Source organism: Limanda limanda, chromosome 15, assembly GCF_963576545.1.
Source record: "Limanda limanda chromosome 15, fLimLim1.1, whole genome shotgun sequence".
Taxonomy (NCBI): domain Eukaryota; kingdom Metazoa; phylum Chordata; class Actinopteri; order Pleuronectiformes; family Pleuronectidae; genus Limanda; species Limanda limanda.
In genome coordinates, this window is record NC_083650.1 from 18,705,786 (window position 1) to 18,727,575 (window position 21,790).

General features: G+C 42.0%; 1 protein-coding gene across 1 annotated transcript; it reads left to right on the top strand.

The window, feature by feature from the left end:
• The first annotated feature begins 3,141 nt into the window (after positions 1–3,141).
• On the top strand, positions 3,142–21,334 carry vwc2 (von Willebrand factor C domain containing 2). Its single transcript, XM_061087891.1, has 3 exons — positions 3,142–3,789; positions 5,313–5,442; positions 21,183–21,334. Exons 1-3 carry the CDS (start codon positions 3,142–3,144, stop codon positions 21,332–21,334), a joined length of 930 nt encoding a protein of 309 aa, XP_060943874.1.
• Positions 21,335–21,790: the final 456 nt, after the last annotated feature.

The window sequence follows — 21,790 nt, forward strand, 5'->3', positions numbered from 1 at the left end:
CCCAGTAACGCCCAGCACGCAATAAATATATCAACAAGTTTTTACAGCTGGCTAACAGCTAGTTAGTGATGCACTCTTACACAACTTTATTCTCCCCGGTGCTGTTTTCAGTTTTCGTCTTTTCCACACAGCAGCCAGACTCAACACATGTGTGTGCAACGTCAACACTGATTTACCACACTGCCATAAAGCGGACTGATTGTTCAGTGAAAATAAAAAAACAACATACAGAAGATATAGTCAAATAACGTACCTCTGCTTGGGATCCTAATTAAATTGTTTTCTTAACATAAGTTCAAACATAGGCAGCAACACTAGCTTGTTAGAGGAGTGAACTAGTTCTTGATACACAACCAATGTAGCTCCGTGAAATGCTCTACAAGTAGTTTTTCCATTGTAGTAAGTGTAGTAAGACATTTATTTTTTGAAGTGTCAAGCACCAAAATCTAGTCAGCATGCATGAGCTTACAATACACTATAAACAAGTCAGAAACAAGAACAGTGGCAGAATAAGAGATAAAATAACAAATACATGGTCATATATGTCAGACTATCACAACGACCAAATCCTTCTCCTTGAACCTTAAATATATGAAACATAACTTTGGCTTTGACTGTGGCTTAAACACTTTAAACAAGCTTTCCCGTGCTGTTGGTATAATTTAACACAGCAGTGAAATACAACAAAAGTGAAACACTGTGTGTGTAAACAGGAACTGTCTACAATCAACAGACATAGAAAACAAATCCAGACCTTCTGCAGACATTTTACAGAAGGGTCCACTAGTTTCCACCAGTATTGTCACAATACTAACATTTTGATATGGATTTGCTCCAATGTGCAGAGACAGGGCCACCACCAGGTGGTTGGGGTGGATTGGTTCACAAGTTGAAGGATTATTACACCAGGATTCCAGTTTGAGGTTAGGTTTTGTCAACGAAAATGCTGTTTAAGATTGGATGAAAAGGAATATATGAGAAATATCTGGATTAAAGCAGACCAGAATTGATCTTGTCTTACCAAAATGCTGTGAGTTTCTGAACATAATCTTTATTAATGCTGTAAACACTACAAATTATTTATTTTTCTACCACAAAATTATTTAAAAAAAAAAAGTGACTTGCAAAACATAAATAACCCACCTTCTTCATTATGGTAACATAAAATGTAATCCAAATGATTTTCCAAACATATTTGCTGTTACATTTAGGATTTATAAGAACTTCTAGGAGGGCTGACTTCACAAACAACAATGTAAACATTTGACATATTTGGACTTAAACTACTCCACAGAGTGTGTTTTGTTGTTTAGGACAACATCAGAGCTCTATGGTACGGAGGAAACTGGCTTTAGATACGCAGCTATATTTTAGTACGATCAGTTCTTTACTGGTTAAGATCTTTTCATTAGACCTGTAGACCATGAGAGAATATAGATCTCGTGGTGGCACTGTGTTTAGTTTGCAGCCACTTGTCGAGCGGCCAGAGTCGGCCGGCGCTCAGCCTGACGCCGTATCTGTGTGACTGCTGCTAACAGCTGTGAAGGTGCTGAGGTGAGGCTGAGAAAAGCCAAATGAGGTCCTTTTTACTAATGAGGCTCGGTCCCATATCGCTCTCTCATTTTCTCTCTCTCCTTGTCTCTCTCTCTCAGCTGCAGCAGCATTATCGGTATGCACCTCATTCTGCCTCCTTTCAGTTCCAAAACAGCTCCAAGGATTGTGCCTCAAACATAGCAATTCAGCTAAAACACCGCTCAAATACCGCTGGCGTGTCGGCAGTGAGCTTCAGCCCTTCACCCTCAGAAAGGATCAGAATTCATGAATATCAAAATGTATTACTTATAGTATGTGGAGAACCTTCATAGGGTTCAGAGAGGAGTCAGACAGAATGAATGTGGCCGCGTGTCCCGACAGTATCTCTGCTCTGTCCACGTATTCCCACATACCGTGGTGATTGCTTACTGTTTGCTTAATGCTTCGCCGCTTCACCTCCTGTTTAGCCCCCCTAATAGCTCTGTTGGCAATTAGCCGTGTTCATCGAGTTTGACAAACGAATCAATACGGTGAATTATTCCTAAACAAGAGCAGACAGGACTCTGCAGTTAATTGGAGAGTCAGTCGATACGGTGTAATCTCACCTTTCATAATAAGCTACAAATGTCAGCACGTCCGCAGCCCCGTTAAACGGAGCTCGGCGGCGACTTCGACTGTTCGGCACGAGGGAAAAGGAATGGAAGTAGGCCACCGCACGCGGCAAAGCGTCGTAGCAGCCATTTGAATTTCAGCATGCCGCAGTAAATCAAGTTAAGGACGAGATAAAAACTCAAAAACAGTGGCTACAGCTTTTCAAAAATGTACAGCCTCTGCAACGTCTGCTGTCGATCCACTTGACATGAGCTGTTAAATATTGACTCTTTACAGGGCTGAAGACTGAAAGACTAAGTGATGCAATTTTAACAATAAAACAGTACAATGAGACATTTAGAGGGCTACTTTAAAAAAAGGTTGTGGTGCATACAGTATTTGGTTTCTGGTAAAGGCTGGAGCAGATATGGCTTCAATTTGATACTGATGGGCCTACTTTCCTCAACTTTGGTAAAATGCGTCTTTCCAGACTAGAATTATGTTCTATTTACAGATCAATTCATGCTTCTGTACAGTCGACTGTGATTTGTTTCAAAAAATGCCGACATTGATTCTGATTCTTTGTTCTGTGAGAGGAGCAGGAGCTTCAGAGCGCTAGATTCCGGTCCTTCTTCGGCGTTCTTTTCCTCTTAGTCCATCACTGCTGGGTGTGATTGATGCAGGGACATGTTACAGTATAAGCAGCATCGATTTCCTAACACATCCCTACGAATGCTCCCTGTCCTGATGAGCCAATTCTCGGATGCTGCAGGCTTGCGTCACACTCAGCAGGATGTTTGTTCGACATGATGAGCAGTGCTCTGAGGTCTGCCGAGTTTCTTGCAGACTTCTAGGGCTAAATGAGACAAACCTAACACCTGGAATAGAAAGTGACAAACCACCGAGCACATAACCCCAGTTTAATTTTCTCTTTCCAGATGGACTGGCTCACACCTGAGATGTGAAGTGTGTTATGTGAGCCAAGGTGTTTTCCCACCTCGCTGGTGGTGGGGAGAGATGCTGCACTCCGTTGCCATGACAGCAGAAGTTCTCTTTGTTCTTGGGTTCCTGATGAGCAGCACTCTGTCTAATCCTATAGCGACCTTGCCAGTGAGCCGAGAACGTCTGGAAAGGGTGTTGACCCAAGCCAGCGAGGACAAACATCAGGACAAGCAGGCCCGGGAGGAGCCGCTGGGATATGGCGCTCAGCAGCGACCGAGGGAAATCAATAATTTGAGCCTGAACAAGACTTCGGTGAGTCGCACCAGCACATACCCCAAAATCCAGACACAAGGATCTAAGGTCGGGAACTCCCGGGAGCTGTGGAAACAGGACAACCTGAACCAAGTAGACGAGGGTCCCACCAGTGACGTCACCCTCTCCCTGGATGCTATCGACGAGTACGCCTACCCAGACTACAGAGGGAAAGGCTGCATGGACGAGAGCGGCTTTGTGTTCGCCATCGGTGAGGAGTTCACGCCGGGCCCCTCCACGTGCCCTTGCCTCTGCACAGACGAGGGCCCTATGTGCACCAATCCAGAATGTCCCAAGGTTCATCCTCGATGCATTAAAGTGGACACTAGCCAGTGCTGCCCCCTGTGCAAGGAGAAAAAGAACTACTGCGAGTTCCGAGGCAAGATCTACGCCTCCCTGGAGGAGTTTAAGGTGAGCCCATTAACTGCATTCACTCATTTTTTTGACTTGAAAGTTGAAAGAAGTGCTGACATAACACTCCTTGCGACTCAATCGAGTTTATCACAGGCACTACACAGAAACTAGTTACCTTGCCTCACAGCATGCAAGCACGCAGGCAGGCAGATTTATTATGGCAAAGGTCAGCACTTGTCTTATTTTCTCTCACAACGCATATCACCAGAGGCTGACTTTAGCGATGCAGCTTCAGCAGAGTGTTTTCATTTTCGGGTTTGTTGATATACAGAATAGAAGCAGAGTTATTGTAATGTTACAGCTCTGCAAAGCACGCGGCCACACGTGGCTGTTTGTGAGGAGATGCAGAGAAAGCTCCGGCAACGTTGTCAAGAGTTTCATCTTCTGTCACGTCTTTGAACAGCGAGACTCAGACTTGGTGTTACGTCTCTTATTAGATGCAGCATTTATCATCGTCTCTTTGTGTTGGCGACTGTCTCAGGAGGAGTCTAAGCCTAATGGGGAGTTTACTTCTTTTCTTCTGACTCGCTGTGTTACCGACAGCTCTATGTCAAGTCTCTGCTCTGGCAAATCTACAGAAAGCTCCACTTTCACAAGCGGCATACATCAGCCTGCTGAAGGGTGTGGAGGGGTGTGTGTGTGTGTGTGTGTGTGTGTGAGGGGGGGTGTTCTTTGAAACTAAGCAACAGGCTGGTTTTTATGCTTGATTGCTATGTTCTGGAGCATTGTGCTAAGTGCTGCCTCGCTCCATTTTTCACAGTGGAGTGCCATGCGGAGGCGCAGGCCTCCACCATTTACAGCGACGGTGGTAGAATTAACCTTTGCACCATTGTTACCACTAAAGGTGCACGGCTTTAAACAAGCGGCTGCTAAATGAAGCCTCTCACAGGGAAGTAATGTAAGGGGCAGCTCGGTGTAATTCCAAAGGTATGTCATCAGCTCTACCTTTGTCCCATAAATTGTTCTATTTCGAATCCATATATTTACCCATGGATACCAAAGTCATTCATCTCTACTTCTCTTTACGCAGAAAAAATATGGAAGTTTCTTGCTTTTGTTTCCCATTTCAATTGATTTCTCCATATCCTCAGAGAGTGAGAGGAGTGAGTTTCAATTCTCAACTGAGCTTAACTTAAAATTAGCCTTTTATTGGCAATGAAGGTGGGAAGGATAACACCTCCCTATAGATGTAGTTCTGTGACATTGAACGCACACTGTCTTAAACAAGCCGGACAGGCCAGCGTGTGTGTGTGTGTCTCGTGTGTGTGTGTGTGTGTGTGTGTGTCTCGTGTGTGTAGCGATTGCTATAGAGAGAATGATGGAAGGAGACAGGCATAGAGTCAAACAAAAGAACCAGGGACAAAGATAGCAAGAAATTAATTAAGAGGAAAAGACTATTCTTGTATATATGTATGTGTGTGTGTGTCTGTGTGCGTGTGTGTGTGTGTGAATGTGTACCTGTCAACTGTGTTTATGACGATGTTAATTGCTCTCTGTCTTCTTCCTTCTCTGTTATCCAGGTGTCTCCATGTGAGAAGTGCCGATGTGAGCCGAGTGGAGAGGTGTTGTGCTCGGTGGCCGCCTGCCCTCAGACTGAGTGCGTGGACCCGGAGTACGAGCCGGATCAGTGCTGCCCCATCTGCAAGACCGGTGAGTGGAGAGGAGATCGCGGCGGGCGCTCTGCTCCAGCACAGCCACTCTGCCTGCGGTGGCTGCTGGGTAACACCACCGCAGAATAGCTTCAAATTATTTTGCTCAAGGGCACCTCAGCAGGAGTTATGAGGGCGAAGGTAGCACGTTGATGCTCATTTTTCGCTGACACAAACAACGCGGCGCTCTGCACTGCAGTGTTTGCAGTCTTTTGCCAGAGCTGACTGCATATTTGAAGCAATGAGGTCTGTTTCACTGACGTCACAGATAAAATGTGGTTAATCAGTCGTCGCCTGTTTTATGTCATTTTTACTACAAATGCCAAATAATTCTTCACTATATCCGATGGACGCTGTGGTGTATGTTCCAAATCTGTCACTACTGTTTCTGGTACAGAGAGGTGAGGTACACTTGCATCTTTACGTGTTAGGGGTTGCGAGTTTATGATCCTGTTGGTTTGCGACCCTCGGCCCGTCGGAGGAAGATTGCGGCGGCTCAGAGTCGATCATCTGAAGTCGTTTCGGACGATTCCAGACAGCATGTCCTAGATTATGTCCCCGTGTTTTCTTGGCGTGACTCTAATGCAACATGGCAATGTCAGCAACATTGCCTCCTTCAGCAGAAAGAATGATGAGTTGCGATATGTATCTCTGACGAGGAATCTTAAAGTGGCGCAGGCTGTCTGTTACAAACAAGAGCAAGCAAGCAATGTGCATAAATAAATCCCTGCGCTAGAGAAATAAGATAGACAGCGCACGCCACATGAAAATGCTTCGTCTGTAGGAGCCACTTATTGGACGACAGTGTGTTGTTTTTGAGAATAAACTGCAAGCAAGATTTTTCTGAAATGTCTGTACACATTTGCACATGAAATGATTAGAAATAACAGATGGTCCAAGTGATAAATCAAAATATTTCCTTAGAAGATAAATAAAAAATATATATATCAAGAAAATAATTTATCTGGATGGAATAAACAGAATGTCAAAAAAAAGGCTTTATTCTGCATAAAACTGCCATCTGCTTACTTTACTGTGGCTGCGCTCAGAATATGACATTAGGATAATTAATATATAATTTTAGTATCAATCATAGGTTGTCCCACTCAAATTAAAAGCCGGTGTCATGACGTCCGGAGTTAACGAGTTGGAAACATTGGCAGTCATGGAGCGTCACTTACTTTATTAATATTGGCCTCCTATAATCTTGGGGAATACACGCTGCTCCTTTGTTCACCTTTTTTTTCTGCTGTTCACCCACTTTTTATATATGCACATATTGATTATGCTGAGAGTGCTTTGGGCAGAGTTTTGGGCAGTGCTCCATATTTTCCCCCTGTGCAATGCCCAGAGGATTTGCTGGGTTGCAGTCGCAGGCACATCCGTCAAGGAGACAGATGTAGATGCAGTACAGTATGTGCATGAGATGTGGCGGGCTCGGCGAGAGAGCATGCATCTGTACCGAAGAATCCCACTCGAATGCATAGCCCCATTCAGCCGATAAGGACTCTTGGTTTAAGGATCGTATCAGTCCCCATTACCATAAGATTACCACACATTACCATACAATAAGCAGAGCTCAGAGTGCCTAAGAAGCTCAGTTACCTGATCACAGCTAACGCCGGCACAGTCTGAGATGCTCGATTTATCGTCGTCCTTTGAGATTCTCTTGTAAAAAGAGGCTCTGCGCCGATTTTATACATTAAGATCAGTTTAGTCATCACAAGGGAAACTACTCAGCGTGTTGTAACACCTACATAATGTCTTCTGCATTTGGCTGTGGAGGAGCTGTGGAAACCTGTGCTGTAAACTCTGGGCATGCAGTTTGAAATATGTCTGCTTTTATCAGGCAGCCAGGGTTTAATAAGAGTAGCAAAGTGAGAGCAGCTGCTGGTTCTGGAAGTATTTCTACCTCACTGTAAATTTCTATTTTTTGATTACATCCTCACTGTACCTGGAGTCTACTGGGTAATGTCTAGGGTTGAAAGTTTCCGGTATATTTCTGGAAACATTCTGGGAACTTTCCATGGGAAGTTTAGCTCTGGAATTTTGGGAATTAAAAAAAAAAAAAAACTACGTAAATTAAACGCTGAGCAATAAAAACATCATTCAAAACTCTATTTTAAAGATGTATGGAATGCAGCACACACTGCACGTTGAGTTTCAACCCTCCACTGTGCATTCTTCCATCACGTGCACAGATAATTCCCAGCATCCTTCCCTACTGTAGTGTGCAGGACTAGTCAGGTAAGTTTCGACGATATTACTGGGGAAAATATATTAGCATGCTGATTGAGGATTGTTCATCAGTTCATCTAGCCTATTTCCATTCATTTATCCATCAATTGTAAAATATGTTTACAGACGATTCCAATTGTTGCATTAGTGTTTTTTTACAAACTTTTTTCTTATCTTATTCTACAGAACATTGACACGTGCATTATTTTATGTGTGGAGGCATTTCACCTCATCCAATGTAGAAGGAAAGGCTGTGTACATTTGCAAATACTGTGCAAAGACCTATGTTAAGAATGACACAACGATGCCGAAGCATATAGTCAAGTGCTCAAAGTTTCCTCAGGGCTCAAATAAGCCTATGACAAAACAAAATGTTTATATTTATTTCTGTATATGACAAGGTAAATATAGTTAGTATAAATTACCCACAACATTTCCAGTTTATTCCCGTTAATTCCCGTCTATTCCCGTTAATTCCCGTTAATTCCCATGGAAAGTTTCCAACTTTGAATATTTCCGGAATTTTGCAACCCTAGTAATGTCACAATAAATATAGCATTTTAATGTTTTTTTAATATCAATTTGAACGAATCCGCATTTGTTTCTGACAAATAATGAGTTTTCTGTATGTGTTTGGCTTTAAATACTTAAATAGCCTCCAGCTTTGAAAAGCCAGGCGGTGGCTCACATCAAAAAGGTAGCAAATAAAAAAAACTGCTTTGTTGGGGAGTTTGTGGACAAAGTGCAGGACCGTAGTTTCAGAATTAATTAAATTGGCGCTGAATACAAACATTCAGAAAGTAATTTAAAACCAGACCCTTGCAAGTTTTCTCAGCAGCATAATTTGAACTTCCACTCCTGTTGTCGGTGCGCACCACAGGATTAAGAGCTTGGTGACTTGATCTTTCTTGTCAAATGCACCTTGAGAATTGTGTTTAACACCTTTTTTTAATGTACACAGGCTTGTTCTTTTGACAGTTAGTCATTTAACACTTAAGCTGCTTTCACACATCTGCTAACCTCTGCAGTTCCTCCGTAATAGTTCCTGAGGAGGTGCATGTGTCTGAGTGAGAGGCTCCACAGTTTCTACAGACTTTCTCCGCCTGGCATCCTAGAATAAAGTCCGTAGAAATCCAAGAGAAGTCAATATGTGAACACAGGGAAAGGGCATCTCCCGCTGGATTTACCTCAAGCGAGTGTGTGTGTGTGTGTGTGGGGGGGGGGGGTAAATAACGCTTCTAACACACGAAAGATGCAAAGATAAAAATGAAAAATGAAAAAAACACTACGTCGTATAAAGAGTTTGTGGTGATAAGAGCCGACAACAGTGTTGGGTGTTGTAAACATGATCACGTGATCTATACGCAGCGGAGTTAATACGTCACTTCCTGCCTCGGTCTGCTGCACCCGGCTGCTCCACCTGTCGCCTGAACAAGGATTTGATGGTGTTGTGAACGTGTCTCGGCCCAAAAACCTCCCACTGTTTTGTGTATGTGTGAAAGGAAAACTGCGGGTGAAGTCCTTAGCCAATTCTCTGGATTTTAACCAGAGGTCGTGTCTGAGGTCACGGCTTCAGGTCAGATCAGTGAGAGTCAGAGGTGCTGAGAGAAACTTTAAGTAGCAACATCATCTCTAATGCAGCTCAGCAGAGCATGAACTAACTTTCTGGTTTGTCAAAGCAGCATTGTTCAGTTTTTTCTATTCACTTTTGGACAGTTCACACTTGGAATACAGGTTTATTCTTCATTAGAAGTCACACAGGATGTCATATTACTTTTCTGCATCAGACAGGCTACACAGGTAATATACTGAATCTTCTAAAATGAAAGAAAATTGCACCCCCCTCAGATCCCCTTACTTCCATAATCCTTGTCATTTATTGGCTGAAGTTTTCATTGTGAGTCAAGATGGATATGAGCTGTGAGGAACCAGCCAGGACTTTATGATGTTCCATATGAAAGTTAGTATATTCCTCTAATCTTCACTGTCCATTTTCTCGCAACCTAGAAGCCACTCGTCCAACGACCCTAACCCAAACGGACGTTAGACCACGAAACTGATTTATGTGTGCGTTACATTCTGCCCTGCTCGCATTCAGCAAGCAATGCTACATAATTCACCTCAGCAGGCGATTATCTTTCATTCCCATGTGTGTGACCGTGTCCTACTCCGTGAAAATAGCACGAAATAGTGGGAATTGTATTCGGCTGTTTTGGAAAGTCAGGATGACTTAGTTATAATTTCTGTCTCATGTGAACCCTGTCGATTTCTGGAAGTGAAATACTAGATTGCAGAAGGACCCCCTTTAGCTTCCTCACATACACCTGCAGGCACAAGGCTTTAATTAATAGTCTGCTCCCACATCGCCATGCAGCCTCCGACAGCTCGCTCTCACACTGTTTTAGAGTAATCACACAGTGGTATTTTTTTTTGTGAAGATGCAGAAAACGCCATTGGCAGCACTTCCCCCTTATTTGTGCAGCAGTCAGGCTACCGTATTTATAAAGCTAGATTCCTATGTTGAAGATAATTAGATTTTTCAATATGTGCCAATCATTACGACTCCCTTTCTTGTATCTCCGCCCCCTCTGTTTTCTTTTTCACACATTCAGGAAACTGTAAATATCAGAGCTCCAACTGTTAGTATGCAGAGTAGACTGTGGGAACTGTGAACGAGCTCCACAAGCAGGAAAGGCTGCAAGATGTCAGATGCTGCACACCGCCTGTCACCTTCCACCTGCTGGAGAAAATAGAGTTATCCATTATGGGATAGTCCATAAGAAGACTTGACTCAAAAGACTTGACACCATAAAGTAAATATAATAAGCATGCCAAGAAAAAGTTACGTACATAGGGGGTATCTCATCTTGGGCAGGTGTAATAAGAGGTAAATGAGAATCCCTACTAAATGGCTCCACTGATCTTCCTTCAGCTCGCATCAACATCAAAATGATTATACATTCAATTTCCCTTTGACTTTTATCCACGATGCTTCTTTGCCCGGTATTAGAGACGCCTTGATTTAAATGACCAGGATCGATGATTGTCAACTCCCCGCTCGCCGCCACTGATCACACAGCACTCGATACGAGACGGCGCTCGCTGATGAAACGCGGGTGATGAAAAATAAGGTTACTGGAGGTCGGCGGAGAGCTCCCTCCTCTGGTTCTGTTGTTTGTCTTGTCTGCAGATGTTGTTTGAAGTGAGGACAGATGTTAAGACCTCCCAGGAACGTCGGCATCAAAGCTCGGCTCATTAATGGGGACGAATTAATCATCCAGATGTGTAAATGCGGCCACAAGAGGAAAGAGTGTCGTGGAGTTATAGAGTGAGCACATGAAAGTGTAAAAGTGCAGAAAGCTGAACAAATAAGGTGAAATATTGAAAGATAACAAGAACAAATTGAGCTTAATTCTTCTCATTCAACAAGTCGTCCATTTCCCATCTTCACCCTCATTTACAGGCCTCCTCCTCTTAACTATTTCCTTCACTATTGATATAAATCACAATGAGGTATTTCAGTGTTTCAATAAGTGCATCAATTATGCACAGGCATTATCGTGGCCTTTTCAGGCATGCAGAATCAATGCTTATGGCGGGGCACCCTGTCTCAGATGTGTTATTCAGCCCGTGTGCGTGCTGGGGACACTTGGTGAAGAGCCAGGGGAGGAAGATGAAAGTGAGAGGTATCGCTAACATCCGCCCCAGACAGTTGTTCATGAATATCAAAGAACAGCTGTGAATGGAGCCAGGTTCTCATCATTTTTTACTCATTATCTTAAAGCAGTCGAACACACTGCCATTAAATAGTTTCATATACCCTCCAAAGTTTGTCACCGTCGTTTGCCTAGCCTCAATAAAGTTTAATTAAACAATATCGATTCAGCCAAAGAACACCTCATCAATTCAAGTCAAAGGAAAACACTCGATAAATGCTTTTATTTACCTGCTGAAAATGTGTATGAAGTGCTACACGGAAGTGTTTGTTATGAATTGTACGACAAGTTTACTCTCGTTTGCAGCATGTGCTTTTGAAGAATGCCGAGGAAAAAATAAATCAATGCAAGAGCAGCCTCTCTCCTCCGCACCTCGTCTGTGGCTCCCTCCCCTTTGTCCTTTGCTCTTGCGGGGGATCGCCTTGGCAACGCATGAGAAAACAAGTGGTGCTCTTCAAGACTCAGACATTAGGGTCAATGCTAATCTGGGAAGTGGGGGGGGGGGCGGGTTGCGATAAAATCACTTCAAGTAGAGCAACACGAGACATCGTAGCCTGTTGCCAAGAGGGACGGAGACTCATTTGAATTAAAAGAGGCATGAATCATAGAGGACCTTTGAAAATGTGGCAGGGTTTTTCCTTTTTTTTCTAAGGAATACACGTAAAAACAAGTTGTTAGTTAATAGGACGTTGGAATAATGTGGTTTGTCAATCTGAGTCAGCATTCGTCTCGGTCAAGGATGGTAGTTACTGGTATACGTCTGACTGTCAAGCTCTCTGCCCTGACATGGCACACAACCCTCCATTGGTGACGTGTGCCACTTATTCTCTCGAGCAAATCCCACTGAGTTTGGAATAGAGGAGGCGTGTCCCTTGGATAGGTCCCCATCATAGTGGAGAGCCGACGTGCGGAGACAACTCCTGCATCCGCACCACTCCAGACTTTTTGAGCACTTGAACCAGAGAAATTTGAAAATGGTGTTGTCCTTGTTTTAGATGAGGACTGTGTTGTAGTATAGATGTGCAAATACAGAGATGTTTGGATTTGCTGAAGTCTCCTGCCTTCGCTTCCTGATTGGTTCATTCACAATATGAAAACCAGTGGAAAATGCAAAAAACGTTACAGCAACAACTCAGTTACAGTTCCATGTCATTATTGATATGGAAAATAAATCTTAACAGCTCTTGTGCAGTGAAATTCAGCAGTTTAACAATGATGCTCAGTGTATGTGAGTGTTCATAGTATGGATGTAGCTTTTAAGGTTTCAAACTGATATATTTTGAAATACAAAACCTGTAACTTGGTCTTCTATATGAATGACGTCTATATAAACCATGAAGTCCATTAATAATTCATCACATCAGAGTAAAGTTATCCCAAAGAATGACAGACTGTGGCAGTTTTTCTCAAGCTCTGAGCTTTCACTTTAAATCAACCACGACGAGAATCACCAGCAGAGCAGCATAGAGCCTTCCTTTTGCAGATTTATGATTTCTGTCTGTTCCAGTTCAGTCATTATTATATTTGCAATAGCTGGTTCCATAGCTACCATATCCCGTTTGACTGCAGCTGTCATTACTGCAGGGGAATATTGTTTAAGTACATTTCCTCAATGAGCTTTGTCAAAGTACTTTTCCTGATATCTTATTCCCAGTAAAGAGCCTCCTGAAGATAACATTAATCTTTCTCCCCAGTTGCACATTAGTGAACAGAGACATGAATCTGTGTCTGTCTTCATAAAGGTGTAATGGTATAACCTCAATGCAACTGGCATGCATCAAAGGAGTGTTATAAAGTATATTCATTTGTTGCAGTAGGCGCTGGAAAATATTCAATCACCTTAAGTACAATTTGAAAAGCTTCTAGTGGTGTGCAGCTATAACAGGGTGAAATGGAGGAACATGAACAAGGTCTTGTGATCCAGCTTTGTTTTATTTCAGTCTGTATCCTTATAGTTAATTTAAAACATGCATAGGTCTGAGATAATTCTGCCAAGCTTTTTTGTGTTTGGTTATGATCAATAAATGAATTACTCTTGTTGGAGAACAACTAAAGTTTCTCATTCAACATGATCTAACTGAGAATCAGCAGCTTATTCCTTTAACTTGTTCAGATTGAAGACTAGAGCTTAATACAGTTAGAATCTTCTCTTTTGCCAATGGCAGACATGAATACATGGATGTATTCGAACTCACTATTCACCACTTCAGTCTCATTAAATAGTAAGATATTATATATGTAAGTTACAGATTGTTACTGTTAAGATATTGTTTCCATTTGATTTGTAATCGAGTTGTATCTCCTTAATGTCCATTGATATTTAGTGAACAAGTTGTGATGTTTCTTACTGTGTCTCACTCTTTGCTTCCTCTCTGACTGATCAGTATTCAACATGTGGCCATTTGAGTTTCAGTAGATAAGATCATAAAATGTTTTATTTTGTAAATGGTTTCAGTAAAAAATGGAGAGCAGATCGTATAAAGGTCTCTTTCAAAAAATCTAACCAAGGAGATCAAATTTACAACAATATGGGACTCCGGCAGAATTTTTATGACATATCTCCTGAGCATCAGAAACCTGACATCTTCAAAGTCAGGTATCACTTAAGGTGTCGAGTTGTACTGCGAAATATATTAAGACTGAGAGATACTTGCTGTTAGGTGAACACTCAACAGAACCCAGTGGTTCCATATGTGAGAGTCTGACTTCAGGCAGAACATTTAGACATTAACCATCATTAGACACATCTACGTGGACAGCAATATTCCAATATTAAGACTCTTAATTAATTGATTAACATGGTTAAGGTTATATAAGCAATAATCAAATGAAAACATGTGGGGTCTTACGACTTATTTGCAGTATCTAGATCTGTGTCCATCTAAATTGGATTATAACAACTCATTCACAGCATTTTGCATCATGGACATATGACAGTTACCAACTGCTTGATGACTCATGTCCTGGGTTCGAGTGTAAACAAGTAGTCGGATGTAACCATATTATGCTCTCTTACATCTACACTGGAATATAAATGGATTATTCATGTGACTCATTTAAACACTTTCATTCAATTAATGTATCTCCGAATATTCAGAATAAGGACAATAGTCTGAATACTGAGGTCCATGTAACTGTCGTCACTGAATAATGTCCTGATAGGTTGAACCTGGTACTTGAGGCAACTCATGTGAAAGATGATAAAGAATAAACAATAAGAGAGAAATGACTGATATAAGTCAAAGTTGGGACATATTACTGCTTTCCATTAACAGATATAAACCTTCTGCAGTGATCTTAGCCTCTCCAAAGAACTGAAATTGTTTGCAAAATTATGTGTGCACTGTTTGTTCAGTTTTGTTGTGTGTGTTTGTGACATCATCGGCTTAACTGATGTACCAGAGTAATCAGCAAGCGCGCCTGGTTTTTATCTGCTGCTCTTTCATTCTCCCCTCTGACGCAGGTTTAAAAGCAAAAACACCACCTGCCTCCATCCCTCTGTCCTTCTGCCAAGTCACCTCACTTTTATGTGTTTGCATCAATTATTTTATGTAAAAAACAGAAAGGTTCAAGGTGCATGTCCCAGTAGGAAACTGGATAACTTCTATAATAACATAACATTTTGTGAATAATTTCGGTTGTGGTCTGGGAATTGTGTTTCCATCATCCTGTATGGTAATATGAGATTATGGACGATGGTATCAAAGGAACAAAACACACAATCTTCCAAACTCATAGATAATATTGTTCGTATTAGAGTCATTTTCACACTGCTAACATGCAGATAAAACCAAAACTTGACAGTTACTAAGCTGCTATTAGAGATCACTTTGTTAGGCAAACAGTTCATAATCAATGAGTTATTGCTTCTCTTTTAAATTATTAGTTATTTCCAGGCAATCAGAAACATAACAATTAATGAATACAGTGTATAGACTGTTGCATGTTACACACATGTTACACACTTACTGTGATGTAATCAGGAGAAATAACTTACGAATACACTGATTTAACTCTTAGATAAAAGTAGGACAAAAGCAGAAAAAGTAGATTTCATGTCGTCTGAAAAATTCCCAAAAAGGTTCAAATAATTTTCTCTCTATTTATCTCTATCTTTAATCACACGGGCGTGTTTCATTATCTCGAGGCTATTTTCCTTCAATGAAGTTCAATGTTCTGATTGCAGAGAAAGGTCACTGGAATAAAGGCAGTTAGTCACATTGTGTCCTTACAATTATAGTGTTGCTGGGTCACTGAATGGTTTTCAGCTCTGGTTGGCTTATTAGGAGCTATTTTCTAAACTTAATAAAAGCAACTGTCAATGTGACATTCAAATCAATTTTTCACAATACAGATGCAGAGGATTGGCATCAAAGCTAATTTTTTTTATATTATTATATAAATGTTTTTACAATATATGAATCTATATATTCAAATACAGTGTTTAGGAAGTTAAAGTGTATGAAGGTATTCCAGTAAAAGGCCTGTCACCTGCACACTGCACAGCTGACTGGAAAGGGGTTGTGGTTTCTTCCCTGTGAAGAACATTGGTTATGACAGTTGTGCAGCTTGTGTGCAGCTGGGTTGTTCAGCCACAGTGATGATCCATGGGAAGACGAGCTGGAGACAACATATGCACATATGAAAACAAACATCAGGTGTCAATCTGGAAAAAAAACATTTTCTTTTCATATTTGAAAGACAGAATGTTTTTCACGCCAGCATCTCTGAAACAAACTATTCACATTGTTGTTAAATCAGAGTTTCTCCCCACAAGGTTCTCCTGCCTCCATGTCTTTATCACACAAGGTCGTTTTTATTTGGCATTTATAATGCAGATGAACTCAAGAAATGCATTAAGTAAGTGATTTCTGCCATTCTTTTCCTTCCATTACCTTATAATGGAGCTCTGCAGGTTTTTTACACTTCAGAATTAAAGGGTACGATGATCAGGACGTGTCCTTGCTTCCCTGTCCATTATCTGGCACCGCTCGAGAGCCAAAAGCCACAGGTGCTAATGGCTATCCTTTTCACAAGCTGCCCATGCCAACTTCTGGCACGCTGTAGTGACAGTTTGGGTCCAACTGTTCATGCACATGCACAGTCCATTTGTCTCTGCCTCTCTGCGTCATTGAAAAGCTCTTATGAAGCCGTGTGCCCATAAAAATCTCTTTCTGCCACAGAGAGTGGTGGGGAGATGAGGTTATATTATATTAATGAAGCGACGACAAAAAGGTGGGCGTGATATGAATGGCAGAATAATAGGTTGATGGCAGTGAGTAAGCACAGTGGCGCCGAATCCATGCATTAATTAACACAAATGAGTGTGAGGCAACCGTGAATGACTGGCTGACAGGCCGGGGTTTAATCCTGGCTCCAGGAGGAAGTACTTTTGATTTATTCTGTAAAGTGCATGATTATTTTTCACATTTTCTCTCACAGCGTATCCTTGACATATGCGTCTTTTATTTGACACACTGTGTTCTAAATGCTGCTAATGATGATGAATCAGTAGCGACAGCGGTCTGGGCCACAGGATGAGTTGTTATTCAGAGAGGGTGTGTGCGTGTTCATCTGAAGACTTATAAATGTGTTAGGGTTGACGTTTTGACAGGCCTCGGCAAACTGTTCACATTGATTGATGTGCCAACTCGCTTCTTCTGCTTACCGCCGTCCAATGAAACGCGCCGGTTGCAGCTGGAAGACTCCTCATTTATCAGCATCTTAATTATACAACAGAGTGGCTCAAGACCTTGTTAGTCCAAGGAAAAAAGCTATTGTTATGCTATACCTGATGTTGTGGAGGCAATTCCCTCTGTGTTTATATTTTGCCGTGCAGCTTTAGAGATAATGGATGATTTATGAGGACTTTTTTCCAGCCATTGGTTGAGGACAGAGCCTCCTTCACAAAGCAAAAACATCACACAATGCTATAGTACCAAGGGGGTTGACAACAGGACTTCAGTGCACACAGTGTGGGGAGCAACAAAATAAGGTTGTGCTGGTAGTCATTTTTTTGCACATCTCTGGGCTGCTTCCACTGCTCACTTCTTAACAACTCCTACCGAACATCAACATTTCCATTAGCGAGCCAATTTCCTCCAAAATAATAATAAAAGGGAACAGTCCCTTGGGCTGCACTTAGAAACTATATTAAAGCACTGCAAAACAGTGCTTAATTTGTTTTTTGTGAACAATTCCACTGTGCGTTCCTACCTTGACATTACATGGAGATGAGCCGCCTTCAGAGAGATTTATGCGCTACCTAATTCATAGCTGGTCTAAAGGCCAATTTATGCCTCTCCGTTTTTTCTATTACGGACAGATAAGACCGCCCTATCCGTCGTGAAACGTCCTCTCCGAGGGCGTCGGACAGCTTTTCGTACACGTCTGATTTTTCTAACTATCCGTCTTCATGTTGGAGACCCGACGGACCGCTCTTGGCTGTGATTGGTCCGCGAACGACATCGTTTCCGTATGACGTCATTTCCGTATTTCCGGACCTCAAACTTCCTGTTTACTTCCTGTTTACTTCCATGTAGCATCAAACCCAAACACAACTATGATTCTACGATTAATGTGATGTGTGTGTTAAGCCAGCGGAGTTGTCCGGCTGACGGTGGCTTGTTCGAGCACTGACGACATGTGTGCACGGTCACATACGGTTAGAACGAGCTTTCAAAACGGCGCTAGCAGGCTAGGCTAGCGGGCTAGGCTAGCGGGCTAGGCTAGCCACCATGCTAACTGCGGTGGTAACAGTGCAAGAACCCGCCGTCACGACTTTAATTCCACTTCTATCATGACACTGTTTCTATAATACCGTCAGGTTAGAAGCAAACACTGGATAGTAGTAGTTAGTGTCGGGAGTCCAGGCTGACTGTGTGTGGAAGCTGGGGGGGAGCTAGCTCCGTGTAGCTTCTAGCTACATGTAGCCTCAAGCAGATTCAAGCAGTGGAATCAGCAACACAGTTCGGAAACAAGACCGGGGAACCGCTGCGCTAAGAAACGATTACATCAGCATTTTGACCCGCTGGGTGTCACTTTATTTAGTTCTGTTAGTTGCCATGGTTCAGTGTGTGGGACGCAAGCTAACATGTAAACAGAGACACGTGGACTTCTTCTTCCCAAATGGGGTAGGCTTCTCTGAGCTCGTCTTCCGTTGCGCCACCTATGGGTTTGGCGGTGAATTTTTTCCGGACGTAGACTGACGGAGAAGTAAAAATCAAAAAGACTCTTTGTCTCCCGCTGAGACCTCTCCGAGAAACGGACTCGTAGTAGTATATAAGAGCCTTAAGGAGTGTGAAACAAAATATCATTAACGAGCTGAATCAAATACTCAGAGTCCAAATTAAAACAAAAAGGTTTGGTCTGCATGTCTTGAATCACAAAAATCGAAGGGATAATTATAATTTGGATCAGATCCTTAAAATTCAGTGTGATCACTGTAATCCCAGGATGCATCTCTTGGCTTTTGGCTTAGTGAATAAAGATGCTCCTCTGCATAAACCATGAGTGGTCATCCAGTTGTCTAAAGAGCATGCCAATAATAGCCAATGGGATTTTAAAAACAGATATGAGGCAAAAAGTAGATTCATGGTAGATGTCACCTTTGATAAACCCCTCTGAAAAATATTTTATTCATATATTACATTCATCATGTGATCAAGTGACCAGCGTTGGTTTCATTCATTCTGTTAAAACTGACCACCGACACAACATAAGTCATAAATCCTGATGCTTGTTTATCTATTATTCTTCTGTGCCTCCTACATTCCCGTAACCAGACGACTATTTTGGGAAAGAATTGATGAAAGCCCAGATGTGAGGCCCCATTTTCCTCTGAGAGAAATGAAATGAAGGGCAGCGCAGTTGGTCTCTCGTGTTCATTCTCTTTTCTGACTGACTGAGATGTCGTGAAACTATCTTAAAGAAACAAGCTGAGATGTCTAACTGAACCCGATATGCAAATTTGGTCATTACAGCAGTTGTGGCATCTAAAAAGTAGCAGTAAAACAATAACTGGAGTCATGTCCTACTTTTAACTAGCTTCGTGTCCCGTTGGCCTTTGTTTCGCAATGCGTTTTCATATAGATGAAGACAAGTACAGGCCCACTGTGAAGAGACACCAAGAAAAGAAACTAGAGAATTCACCATGGAATTTAGGCTAAAATAACTTTTGTCTTAATAGGGGGCTGTGCTCAGTGTGATGGCAATAACCAGAGTCACATAACTACACTTGTTGTACATGAATGTTTGGAATACCGAGAACATACTCTCGTTATAAAGTAGACACTAGCACTCAGTGGAGTGGATTCCTCCCCAAAGGGCAAACAGTCCATTTGAATTCAATTAAGCGGCACCAAATTCCACACGCTCATAGATATTAGTCCACTAAATATGCTGTACCCCCCCCCCCCCGTATTATTTTGTGGTAGTGTTTTATTGTGTAATCCAGCTAACAAACAAACACACACACACGCACACGCACACAGACACACACGCACACACACACAAACCAACCAACGAACAATCACACAGGGGTGAACATATAACCTTCTTGGCGAAACCAGGTAACAGTGAATGTCGCTAACTAGCTTGTAGGCTAGTTGGTAGGTCTTTAGGATAACCATACTCTGTTTATAAAGATGGACGACAAGACTAGTCCCCAAAAGTGAAACCAAAGCATCTCAACAGTCGAGATAGGTCATAAACCTTGCCTCCTTCATATGAGTGGAACGGGACATCGATCAAGCTAAAAACTCTCTGTTCTGATCACATTAATGTAAAAATGGGATGAAATGGCTGGAAATGTCAACTGAGACTCGTGATTGGTTCGCTTTATTTCTGGAAATAAGGAGGAATTGGAGGCAGTCTATATTGCTAACTAAAGCTCGCTGATAAATGGTATTGGTATACTTCACAAGTCAATAGCAAGGGCATGAATATGTTTAACTAATGCTTGCTAGCCAGAAACACTCTTTATCAGTAATTCTTCTTTATACTATATCACAAATTATCTTTAATGCTGACATCAGCAAACATCTACCTTTATAAGCTATATAACAATGCAATATTGTCATTTTTTCATTTGTAAGTGACAGAATCTATCTTCTGTCATACGTCACCTTGTCTCATGATTAGTTGGCTTCGATCCGTGCATTTATGTTTTATCCGCAATATCAAGGTTGTGGTGCAGGTCACATCAGTGCAGATAAAGGAAAAAGTATTCCGCGGCACTTGGTGAGTGTGAAATTGAGCGTTTGCAATAATACTCTGTTAGTCTCGGTCAATGCTTTGATGCCACTAATCCTGATATTCACTGTCACTGCTTATCAACAGAACAGCAGGATTCGAAGGTTGTTATATTTTAATAATCACCTGGGCCCAGACTGTCGAGGGTTATCTGTGAATTTAAGGAGTTTTAAACAGATCCGGATCCTTCGAGCGGCACAAATAAATGTGACTTTGAATTGTGTGCTTAGTCCTTTAACTGCTTTTTCACACACGGAACAACGACCTTGGTGGACGTAGTAGCAGAGAAATACCACAGATGAGTACAGCCTCAATAACACGGTTGTTACCTCTACAACAACATACAGAGGATTTTTCTTTGTACCTTCGGACGACGATGTGTGAGGATGTGAGCAATAAATTAAATCACAGGGCCAAAGCGAATCGTGCGTTTTCAGTGTGAAGAGCCTGACCTCGATTATGTGACACAATGCAAAAAGTACTGCACATGAAGTCAATCTGAAAATGTTCCTGTCTTCTCTTGTACCACCCACAGGACCAAACTGCTACGCGGACACAGCAGTCATACCAGCCGGCCGAGAGGTGAAGATTGATGAGTGCACAATCTGCTACTGCACATACGAGGAGGGCACATGGCAGATTGAGCGTCAGGCCACCTGCAGTAAGAACGAGTGCCAGCGGAGCTAGAGACTGGCACGCTGAGAGAGGACATCGGCCCACATCACCAGCGCCAGTCCGCATGTAAACTCTCGGCCTTTCACCCAGTCTACAGGACATCAGGGTCGGACAGCAGCCCTCAAGCAATTCAGCATTTATACTGTAGTCACTCCTGCATTACAGAACAAAATGCTTTTATGAAAAGTTTATAATCCACACACAGAATATCTATTTATCTATGTATTAAATTATTTACGAGTATATACAAATATAGGGGTCATTAATGCTTCACTAGTGAAAACATATTTTTTATAGCCTCTGTATTTTAATAAGCAATGTATTGGACCAGAGGTCAATAAAACAATAGAATGTATAGAACACACACAGCTGTCTTTGAAGGTGAAAACCTCAACATGTCGACATGTGGCGTCATCCAACAATCCTGACACCTGCCCCTCTACCACCAAAGTGCACACTAGACTTGTG

What these genes read in the sequence shown, in the direction of transcription:
- vwc2 (XM_061087891.1), top strand. Translation starts at nt 3,142, where the DNA reads ATGCTGCACTCCGTTGCCATGACAGCAGAAGTTCTCTTTGTTCTTGGG. An exon ending in CCTCCCTGGAGGAGTTTAAG is followed by an intron (nt 3,790 to 5,312) that starts GTGAGCCCATTA and finishes TCTGTTATCCAG; the next exon opens with GTGTCTCCATGTGAGAAGTG. An exon ending in CTGCCCCATCTGCAAGACCG is followed by an intron (nt 5,443 to 21,182) that starts GTGAGTGGAGAG and finishes TACCACCCACAG; the next exon opens with GACCAAACTGCTACGCGGAC.